Below are 12,320 nucleotides of genomic sequence, written 5' to 3'. Positions count from 1 at the left end.
TAGAGCTTTTGGCATTATTACACATGGTAGTCTTTAAAGCTACGCTAAAAGAAAAAAAAAAGATGTATATGTAGTAAACTATGAGTTGGGTATAGAACTGATACAAATGCTCCAGTAAAACAGTGGCTGTCAAACAGAATCCACAGAGGTCTGCCACCAACCTAGCTCAGCCCGCTACTCCCATCTGTTACGTGGGAAACAGCGTAGCATGTAAAAATCCATGACACTACACTGGTAAAGGTTGCTAGTGCTCAACAGGACAGAATTAGAATTAAAAGTGATCGTAGGGAACTGAAGAAAGGATCCAAAAATCAGTAACATTGAATTAAAAAAAGACAAATGAACAAGTACAAAATTGTGAGTAACCAGCTTTGTGTCTATGCAGCAGGAAAAGACGTGAGAAGTTACAGCAAGTCACAAACATATCCAAATCACCCATATCACAAACTATAGAACACACAAAAAAAAGAACCTGTTCACACAGTTTACATTTATAAAACTCACTGTCACAAGATGCCGTAGGTGCCAAAAATACACATGGATTCAAAAACCAATTAGATAAATCCACAGACTAGAAGTCTAGCACAGGATATTAAGCACAAAGATCCACGTGGATAGTCTTCAGCTGAGAAAGTCTCAAAGCTGTAGATTGCCAGAAGAGGTACAGTTGTATACAGGGGATGTTTCACTTCATGCTTTTGCCTCATCTTAAAGTCTCTCCTAAGTATCCTCTAATGGCGACTGTCAGAGACAGAATACAAACTGGACAGATTTTTGGCCTAAACCAGTAAAGCCATTCTTATGTTAACGTAACGCTGTTGTGAAAAATACAAATAAAAAATAGGCAGACCTCATTTGAGGAAATGTTAACAGGAATGTTGTGAAAGAGATGAGATGCATTTATTCTGCTGTGCTCCACAGTGGTAAATCAGCCAAGCTCAGGCTTGTGTCCAGTTTTGGTTATCACATTTTAAGAAGGATGTAAGCAAATTGGACAGTCTAGAAGAGAGTGACAGGATTATGAAAGGTTTGAAAAATACGACCTATCAGAAAGAGAAGACAAATGTGGGACATGACAGCATGTTTGATACTTAGAAGGTAAAGAGAAAGGGTGAACAACTATTTTTCATGTCTGCAAGGAACAGGAGAAAAAAACAATTTAATTCACAATTTAGGAGATGCACTGCAACTAGAAGGAAACATTCTGTACGGATAATGAATTACTCTAAACAGCTACTTGAGGGAAGACTGGAATATTTTTTAGTGAAGGTATTTAAAGCCAGTTTAGATAACCGTTGGTTCAGTACAGTTTAGACACATTTGTCTCTGCTTCAGTGTAAGGGATGGCTATCTTGAAGTCTCTTCTATACTTCTGATTCCATAATCACACATTAGGGTTTCTTCAGTCTTTATTATTTTTTCAGAAAAAATAAATTAAGAATTTAAATGCTGCTCTAATGAATATTGAGGCATACAGATTTATACAGTCATATTTGAGATTTATATAGTCATGTTTAAAGCCAATAAGGAACTAATTAATTGTCCTACTAGAATAAAGCACTACCAGTGATAGAATAAAATGATTTAAAAAGTGACGCCTCTTTCTAAGTCCAGTAATGCCTTTTTTCTGGCAGTCATCATTATCAACGTTGCATTTGAATCTGGGATTTTCTCCCAAACTTCCTACTCAGTATACCAAATAATCCAGATTTAGAGTATGTTTCCCCAGTCTAGCTCCTCAAAATCATTTTCAAACAATCACAAACATAACCTACACTTTAAATGCCAAAATACTTATGTTGTTCCTGAGCTCCAGCCATTAAATACTCAATCTATTCTTGCTACTTTTGTCCACTGTTTTCACAGCATGTTCTCACACTGTCCCTATCTGAAGGGTGGCTTTTCAACTTATTCACACTAACCTGCTTGAGAGGCAGACTGCATTGCAGCGGGCAGCGCACTTGGTACCAGACCTCCTGATGGTAAAATGCCACTCAGATTTATACCTGCAGGGGCTATGGCACCAGTGTTGCACCCCAACATAGGGTTTGAACCACTCATCAGTGTCTGTGCTCCACTGTAGAAGAGGAAAGACAACACATCAAACCCAAGTGGTATAAGCAAATCTAAGTAACCAAATTTTTGCCCTGTGTCTCATGGCAAGGAAACCAATTGTTTGCTATAAATGGGATTATGGATAAAGCATACAGGCAGCATAAAAAAATCGTTACGCCTAGGGTACTACAAATATGAAAACCCATAGTCTCAGTATATACGATTCTTTTTTTCTTTGGTATAACCTATGGAAAATAAAACACAAGTGGTTCTTTTATTCTAGAAATACTGAAGGATCAACCGTTTTCAAAACGGACATACCATCATAACAAAAAGTTAAGGAACAGGTCTGTGTTTTCTTTTTGCACTATAAAAAAAAGATCTCTAATTAATCAACAGTGATCAACTGCTGAACTTGGATGGGTAATTTAAGTGTCCAATGCTTGTGTCTTACACTGACCATCTTATATTGATCACAGAATTTCATTTAATCTAAAAAGCAGTTTTTGTTATACCACACAACCTATTCTTGACAGCAGCATTTATTATTTTTTTAAACCACAAAATGAGTTTTAAGGATCAAAGAATGTTTAACCTCAATGTTTGATTAAGTTATTAGAAAACCAATTTGTTATTTTCTTGTATTTTAGATACAACCTTTCATTCATTGGCACTATAATATCAAATCTCTTTCCATTTTTCATTTAGAGTGGTCTGCATACAATATTCCACTTCCTCTCTGATTACTAAAAAAAGTTTTCAAACTTAAAGAGCAAAACCTTGGAAAACACTTAAATCGAGGTTAAACCTTATGAAATTCAACTGTACGCATCCAAAAAGCCAAAAGTACAATTTTCTTAATAGACCTTTTCAATATTCTGATAGTAGGTGCCTTAAATTTGAGAAATGCAAATAGTTTCTAGTAGCACTTCATTTTATAATTACTAAGTGAATGATCTTTTTGTATTGCAGATCCTGAAAAGTATCTATCCTAACAGATGCTGGACAGTCTTGTACCACCCCCACCCCCCACCCCACTGCCCCAACAACCAACCCACCCAGAGCAAATTAAGAAACCATCATAACAAAAGACTTACCACACAGAGCCCACTACATTGATGAAGTTAAGTCCTGCAGGGTTTGCCATGACCTGGGTGGAGGTTGTTCCTGTAGTAATGGATGTTACCATGGTGGAAAGAGGAATGGTCATTACAGGCAATGCCTGGCTCAGAGACATTTGCTGCTGAGCAAATGGGGTTAACAAAGTGGGTTGAGGGGTGAAGCCTGAATCTTGGGGAGTAGGGGTGGCAGAAGGGGTAATAGGAGTTGAGCTCTGAGCATCAGGAGGGTGTGGGGTCGATGAAGGGGTGTTGGTTGGAGTAGGAGTAGATGGTTTAGGAGTTCCAGACCCTGCTCATTGAGAAAAATAAAAAGTGCTAGTTTGTTATAAAAGGCCAGTCCTTTTTGTATAATAAGGTTAATGGAAACTTATTTAGCACTGATAATTTGTTCCGGTTTTTAGACTGCAAGTGTTAATTTCTACACGACACGAGTGTTGCAGCACGCACTCATTGTTAAGGATGCAGTATAATCACACAGAAAACCCATTCTCCATGCTTAATTCCTTAAGCCATACAGACTTGTATCCTTCATTAAGTCCTTCCATAATTTATCGTACATTAAGTTGTAACTCCATTCAGAAATACTTAAGCCAAAATAAAACCATTTCTTAGTGACCATTTTAACCTAATTGATGTTTTTGTCCTAAAATGTTAAACGTACAGTCTATATGCACTGGCCTGCACAATAGCCTTGTGTTAAAAACGTATCATGGAAAACAACAGATCCAACAAAGAACATACACTCTTTCAGTAATCATGGGGTTGATTTAAATTTCATCTGATAGCTAAACTCTCATTTGCCAAATTTGGATCAAATATATTTTTTTAATATTTAAGAACCAGAGGATAATACTGCATCTTTAAGAGTTACTGTGTAATTCCTTCTGCTTTAATGTAGCATGTATAGCTATATTTGTTGTGGATGCAGTAAGCACAGTTTATCAATAGAAAAACAAAACAAAAACCCCCAAAAGAAGCTTGAGGTCTTTTTTTGTTTTTCTTTTTTTTTTTTTTAGCTTTCATGTCCTGCAGAAAGAAAGGAAATAAATGTGAATGTCCAGCTGTTCTGACCAGAGCATTAAAGTAACAACTGCATGCAGCAGATTTACACAATTCATAGCACTAACATAAAGAAAGAGTAAATATGTTAGAAGAAAGCTTTTATAAGTTTTCTTTTTTTCTTTGTGCAAAACAAGAAGGCAGAAAAGTTACACCTCTTGAGCTATCCAGATTTTAAATTATTTAATGCAAAAAGAGTATTATAATACTGTGCAAGATACTGGAATGTGCAGTATACAATTCATAAAAAAATTGAAAAATTGAAGCTATGATTTCTCTTTGTACAAATCTGTTCATGAAATGGCTCAAGATGCATACATATTTTAAAAATGTTTGTGATCTATAGCTATGATTACAATGATCCTGTCAGTGTTAATGAAAATACTTAAACTAGGATGTCACTTATTACTGAAATTTATATTTTAACACCTGAGAATATGGTGCTATCATCATCAGCATCACCACCACACTTGCAATCAGCAATGATTTGTAAAACAGTGTAGAAGTGTTTTAAAAAATCATCTTATCGTTTATTGTATCACCACCTTGGGACTGATCAGATTATATACATACACAGAGATACAACTGCACCAGCTCCTATAACATTTAAAAAACGAGATGCTTAAATTATGTAAAGGCAAACTGATCTAACATACTGTTTTTACACTGGAGGAAAAAAATCTACACTTTGGAATTTTATCTCATCACATCATCTACCAGCCTTTCATAAATGAGGAGATCATACTAATTGCATAAAATGTATTAAAACGTATACACAGAGGGTGCATACATATATACAGAAAAAACGAACACAGTTACAATAAACATAAAATACATACAGTGAACAAGAGACCTGCCTAAAGCTGCACGACTTATACAATTTAGGGTACACTGTACACTTGTTTCATCATTCCACAGGTTAAGAAGTTTATCTCAGGAAGCATTTATGCAAAAGCCTAAGATTTAATGGAGAATTTAGGTCGTGACTCACTTTGTGAAGAGCTCGCAGGAGACATGGCAGCTGGAGAGAGCATGCTAACTTGATTAAGATCCATAGATTGTTTCCGAGAAAGACCAGGAGGCTTAGAAGGAGGAGGAGGAGGAGTTGGGGATTTTAGATGGCCACTTGACTGTTGTGGACTAAAAATATTACCTGAAAAAGCATAATTAAAATACATTATTGTTCTCTGAGTACATGTTAAGTCAAGTATTTGTTAGGATCCAATTTTGTGAACAGTTTAATTAGAAATCAACAAAATGATGTTCTATCCACAGATTTTTTTCTTTAAATTAAATCTTTACTAAAGATATCATGTCACTTTACAACAGGCAGAACACATAAAAAGGAGACGCCCAAGTCAATAAATAATTACCTGAAGAGCTACTTCCTGAACTTGAGGGTAATTTGATGGGAGGAGGTCGGTGTTTTACACCTTTCCCCAATACTGAAGACTGAACAGAGCCTGATATACTTTCTGGCTGCTAGGAGGAAAGAGAAATTAACACTACCACAGCAATAATGTGAGCTTCCACATATTTGACAGAAAAGACAATTCATTAATTTGTATTAGACTTCTCAAAACCATGACAAAATTCCCTTCAAACATATCAGATTTTTATTTGTTTTATAAACACAGCCTATGACCAACTCTCTTCAGATAAAATGCTTACCATCAAGAAGCAGCTTGAAAGTTCTGCTAAAATTTAAATCAAGCAAAAAAAAAAAGATTCTCTGTAATTCTGAAATCCTTCTTAGTAACTTTTTACAAATGCAAGAGTGACTGATGCATTTTAAATAAAAGGACAATTTGCTCTTACTTGAAAAAAGACATCATTGCATTCATTCACCATCTGTATACATCTGCCATTTCCAACCAATAAGGATTTAGAGAGCAGGATCAGATCTCCTGATTCTGGGAGTAGGAATTTAAATACATTCAGGAAAATCCCATTGACTTTAGTGGGATCAGAACCTCACTAATAATTTTAAAGGAAAGGTGCTCCCTTGCTGTTTGTTCTTACAGCCTGCTTATCAGGCTGTTTGAATATAAATTAACTTCAGCTAACCAAGTCTGTAGTTCTCAGTCACTCACAGCAGACCCTAAATCCATAATTCCAATAGCTGACACTGTCAAAAAACTCCACAGTGAAACACATTTACAGTTATAGTCTATATATTTTAACCTATAAAGCAGGTATCCTATAAGTGGAAGTAGTGTCTAAAAAACCACAGAGTTCAAAAACTGCTGAAACTAGCAAATGAGGCTCTCAATATACTGAATGGAATATTTCAGTGCTGGAGACTAAATGAGATGTGCTTAGGCTAACAAATTGGAGCATCCACCATTGTGCAGAATCAACCTTTTTGGATAGCTTAGCTTCCACTGATTCTCAGAAAGAAGAGACAGTCCGTCTACATATTTCTAAGTGCTTGCTTATAAAAAAGAATCTTTTGAGGAAAATTCTGAGGATTACCTTTCTCTTCTACTATTAAAAACTGTTTTATTAATTTTGAAAATAAAGACTACTACCCCATTCAAAAGAGGACTAGATCATTAACTAGAATGACCTGAGTAACTTCGGTCCAGCATTTGGTGAGGGCTTGGACAGCTGGAGAAGATGACTTCAAGAAGTATCCTCCCACCCTAATTTATACTATGATTTTAATATAGATATAAACAGACAGAAAATAGATATTAAATAGATATAAAATAGCTATAAACCAGATGATAGATGATAGAAAACAGATGGAAAACACATAAAGGAACTAGAGAAGAGACGATAGATGATAAAAAACAGATACAAAGGGACAATAGATGATATAAAATAAAGTAGATGAAAACTAGATATAAAGTCAATGATATAAAATAGATATAATAGAGTATATAAAGTTGATATAAAGTAGATGATGTGATATAAAGTTGATAGATAATATACAATAGACATAAAGTCGATATAAATTCGATATGAAACAGATGACAGATGATATAAAGTCAATATAAAGTAGACTATATATGATATGACTGTGGGAGGTGTCTGTGCCCATGGCAGGGCTGTTGGAATTAGATGATCTTTAAGGTCCTTTCCAACATAAATCATTCTCTGATTCTATGATATAAATTTGATATAAAGGACATATAAAGTAAACAATATGATATAAAGTAGACACAAAATACATAAAGTCAGTGGTAGATATCAAGTTCATATCAAATAGATGACATAAAAGATATGAAACAGATATAAAACAGACGATAGATGAGATAAAGTTGAGATAAAGTTGATATAAAATAGATAGATTATATAAAAAGATATGAAATAGATATAAAATTGATGATAGATGATATAAAGTCAATATAAATTAGTTGACAGATGAGACAAAGTTGATATAAGGTTGATGTAAGGTAGACGACAGGTCATATAAAGTCGATATAAAAGACAAAGTTGATATAAAAGATATAAAGTCGACAGTCAAATTGACATGAAATAGGTAAAGTCGATATAAAGTCAACAACAGCTGATATAAGGTCAATATGAAATAGATATAAAGTTGACATGACAAAGTGAACATGAAGTCGACGTATAGTTGACAACGAATGACTAAGTTGATATGAAATAGATATAAAGTCGATATGAAATAGTTATAAAGTCAACGTGAAGTTGAGATGAAATAGATATGAAGTCGATATAAAATAGATGACAGATGATATAAAGTTGGTATAAAGTAGAAATATAGTAGATGAGAGATTATATAGAATAGAAATAAATTCGACATATAGTCAACAATAGATTTGACATACACATGAAATAGATATAAAGTTGATATAAAATAGATGACAGACTATTTAGTTGATATGAAAAAAAGTTGATATAGATGACAGATGACATAAAGTTGACAAAGTCAATGACAGACAATATAAGGTCGACATATAGTCAATGACAGATGACAGAAAGTTGACACAGCCGAGGACACACGATAGAAAATTGACATATAGTTGAGGACATACGGTATGAAATAGATGTGAAGTGGATACAAAGTCAATACGAAATAGATGACAAGACATAAAAGTTGACATAAGGTAGATGATAGACGATATAAGAGGCACAGAGTCGCTGACAGACAACAGAGTTGATATAGAGTTGCTGATATAAAGGCAATATAGAGTCACTGACAGAGTCGACATATACAGACACATGCATGCATATGTCTGTATGTGTATACACACATACAGAAACACTCATACTCCTTTCTGCAATTGCTGGCCTCTACATGCCATTCTTCTGGCTGCCACCAAGAACTATGCTTTTCAGAACAATGCTGTTGCAGTTTTAAAGTAGGCATTTAGGGAAAAAATGCAGCAAAGAAATAGACCAACAGATAAACCATTAAGTTACTGGTTGGAGCCTAAATACAGTTCACCGCTAGAGTACTGAATCTGACCAAGAAAGCCCAAAACAGCAAGTAAAACACAAGGCAATGCTAACAGGCATGAGAATTTGGGAATACAGGAATTTCTACTGGATTTGTGCATACGAACATATGCACTTTAAAGGTTCTGGTGTTGGCTTTGGTTTTTTTTGTTGTTGTTGGTTTTGTCTGCTTAAGTTTTCATCTTCAAACTAAAGAGAAAATAATTTTAATCATTTCTAAAGGTAAAAGAAAAGTTCAGCTACTATATCTGCTTCTGTGTTTACTGACCTGTAAAATGCATAGCTGCATTTTACTATGCTACGCTGTGAAAGGTTCATCTGAACAGGGGAAAATGCTACAAAACCCTGGAGCTAACTATACTATATACAGCTGCTAAAAAATAAAAGACATGGCTAAAAGACACAACATTTGAACAGTGAAAACAAAAGTGCTTTCCTCTAACTATTTCAATATACCCACTCTGAATGGTTATGACAATAAAGCATTTAAAAATTCATTGAGAATGAAATTTTTCGGTTATTTTACTTTTAAATGTGGATAGCAAAAATTATTCTAATAATACAATAACCAAGTGCAAATAAAAACAATGTATGGCTCAATAAACTCACTTCCATTTCCTTCCCTGGAGAAAGATGACTAAGATTGACTGATCCACCTGAATTATGAAACATTTTCACAGGACATTTAGCTTCATTTTGTACTAACTCCTGATACTGGTTCACCACTCTGAAACAAACAATGAGGGCATAAAGAGATTAACAACTTTGTAGATCCATATATTTAAACACTTAATTGTTTATGTTACATAGGCATATATTGTTTATTTTGTATGTAAGTATATATCTATATAAAATAAGAGATGCAGATATATAAAACACATCTCTATATTACTTTATGTTCCTGGGCTCTTTTCTCAAATTTATTCCTTTTTAACTTTTCTTTTAATCCCTGTCTTTTTTCAAATGCAAAATACAGCTTAAGAAACATTCTTTTGGAGCGAGCACTCTTCTTCGAGCACCAGGACAGACAGGTCTTATGAGACTAACGAGCAGTGATGTATCCAGGATCTTAAAGCATCAATAGCATCAGGCAAACAAGTTTAAAATACTGTTGTACCAAAGCAAATACTACAACTCTACTAATTTGAGAGAACTAAGTGAAGGGAATACTGTTTCACAAACATGAGTGGAGTATACAAGTGACCTTGCAGACTTGAAAATGAAGCTGAAGACCTGTTGTTGCTGATACTCTGGCAGCCTGAACCTCAATGAAAAACTGCTGGAATATTTCCATTAGCTTACACCTAAATACAATAAACTACACTTTATTTTAGTATAGCACTGATTCAATATGATGCTACGTTACAAATGCAGACACAAGCAAGCCCCCCCAGACAAACGGCAGACAAAAGGGTGTAGTGTACTTTTTCTTCAGCAATTAGGTTTTAGACTGCCTTAAAATAACAGTGGCATCGGAGTAATAAAATGCTGAGTACTCAAAAAGGTGGTCCTTCATCCTCTACTGCTTCTTCTTGTCCTAGTTCCTGAAACCCAACTGCTTATTCTGATTGAAGGGTTTGTGCAATCCAGTGGCAAACATGATCAGGAAAGCAATCCCAGTTTAAACCAGCTCATATGCACAAAGAAACACAGGTATCTAATGTGACGCACACTACAAAATTATTGAAGAAATACTTATTTTGGTGCCTCAGTTATCCCAGAATTGCTACACATAATCATTCTACAACTAATATATACTGGAAAACTGCTTTTGTTACTTGCTTCTCTATGAAAGCTGAATCAAATAATGCACAATACACAAATATAAGTTGTATATACACAAGTCCTAGATTACACTTGAAGTTCAAATGAACAATTTTCATGACTGCTAAGTTTACTATACAAAATGTCAAGATTAAATTCCTGCTAAGGGCTCTCAGAATTTTATTATTGTCTGTATAATCAAGAATAATTGTGCAAGTAACTGTAACAACATGCTTGAAATTTAGGTAGTGGGACAAGCTGTATTCACATATTTACTTTCCTCTATTCTTCCCTGCTTGTTAAATATAGAAACCACAAACTGTATCCTACTTCTTGTTATGAAGATTAATTCCTGTTATTTTCCTCATCTGTTCTGCATCTGTTTCCATAACCACAACATTGGCAGTCATAATGGCTAAAAGGAACAAAATTCATTATTTGGCACCAAGCCAAATGGTTGTATGTACTGTATTCATTTACCTTTCAGCATCAGTCTTCGAACCAATAAGGAACCTGAAATGTAAAATGTGTAATACGCTTTCAGTCATGAATTGGACTAAAAGAACATGTTTTTATAATCACAAAACTTTCAACAAATGTCAATGCTGTTCTTTTTTCAGACCTGCTGAAAACACAAGAGATACTGTATCCATTTACCGGACTGGGTATTATTTGGTACTTGAAATACAAACTTGGCTTCATAACAGTATATACAATATAAACACATGGTATAATATGGTCTCTTTTAAGAGTAAATTGCCTACAAAGCAAAAGACAGAATATGGAAGTTTTATAATTTCAAAAATTAGAAGTGAATAACTGCTACAGAATCGCTACTGTAAAAAGTACCAGAGAAAAGTTATGTATAAATCAACATATCAATACGCTCACATTGAAATATAAACCTAAGTGTCCTGTGGGTATGTCAAAAGCAGCCCTACCTGTAATGTTTTAACAAACATTTTGTTTCCATTGTTTGATTTCACTTACGTAAATTCTGATTCCTCAAGATTTTCCAGAACTCCTAAAGAAGCATTTCTCTTTTGCGTAATACTTATGGCTTGCACACTTACTAATTCAGTGTTTTGTGTTTTTTTTTTTTTTTTTTAAAACACTACAGACCTTTTCTCTGTTTCTCTAGCTCAAAACCAACAAAAAAGAGCATGGTTTTATTTTACAGCAGAACAACAGAAACATCTTCTGCACCTTTACTTCACATGACATAGTTTCCTATTAAGGAAAAATCCAGGTTTTTATGAACTTCAACTGGTAATGTCTTAAAAATAATGGACTAGAGCAGTGATTTCCAAAAAAACCCCTCCTAACACCTATAGATCCTTTTAATTCCCAGCCTTACTACGCAACTGGCAACACAGCCAGGCACGCACAGTCCAGAAGGTTCCTGCAGAAGCTTGATGATAACTTTTTGACACAGGTGGTGGAGGAACCAATGAGGAGAGGTGCGCTGCTGGACCTTGTGCTGAGAAACAAGGAAGTTAGGGATGTGAAGGCTGGGGGTAGCCTTGGCTGCAGTGAACATGAGACAGTGGAGTTCAGGATCCCGTGTGGAAGAAGCGGGGCAAGAAGCAGAATTACAACCCTGGACATCAGGAGGGCTAACTTTGGCCTCTTCAAAGACCTACTTAGAGGAATCCCATGGGTTAAGGCTCTAGAATGAAGGGAAGTGCAAGAGAGTTGGTTAACATTCAAGCACCACTTCCTCCAAGCTCAAGATCTGTGCATCCCTAGGAGCAATAAATCAGGTAAAGGAGGCAGGAAACCTGCATGGATAAGCAAGGAGCTTCTGAAAAAACTCAGATGGAAGAACAAAGTTTACAGAATGTGGAAAAAGGGACTGGCCACTTGGGAGAAATATAGGAACGTTGTCAGATT

The 12,320-nt window shown here is 35.0% G+C and overlaps 1 protein-coding gene across 13 annotated transcripts in view; it reads right to left on the bottom strand.

Moving 5' to 3' along the window:
- SUPT20H (SPT20 homolog, SAGA complex component) overlaps nt 1-12,320 on the bottom strand; it is a 37,697-nt gene that overhangs the window by 5,965 nt on the left and 19,412 nt on the right. For 5 of the 13 annotated variants that reach the window (XM_082498149.1, XM_082498143.1, XM_082498142.1 and 2 more), the window contains 6 exons: nt 10,908-10,940; nt 9,273-9,390; nt 5,609-5,717; nt 5,227-5,388; nt 3,153-3,465; nt 1,923-2,077 (listed from right to left, as the gene is read on the bottom strand). In XM_082498149.1, coding sequence (XP_082354275.1) covers nt 1,923-2,077; nt 3,153-3,465; nt 5,227-5,388; nt 5,609-5,717; nt 9,273-9,390; nt 10,908-10,940 — 890 coding nt within the window. Of the gene's footprint in view, nt 1-953; nt 1,000-1,922; nt 2,078-3,152; nt 3,466-5,226; nt 5,389-5,608; nt 5,718-9,272; nt 9,391-10,907; nt 10,941-12,320 lie in introns of those variants that run through there. The other 8 variants (XM_082498145.1, XM_082498150.1, XM_082498151.1 and 5 more) reach the window with 5 other exon arrangements.

Source organism: Vanellus vanellus (assembly GCF_965231255.1).
Source record: "Vanellus vanellus genome assembly, chromosome: 1".
NCBI lineage: Eukaryota > Metazoa > Chordata > Aves > Charadriiformes > Charadriidae > Vanellus > Vanellus vanellus.
Note: the sequence above shows the minus strand (reverse complement) of the source record. Positions and strands in the feature narration are given on the sequence as shown.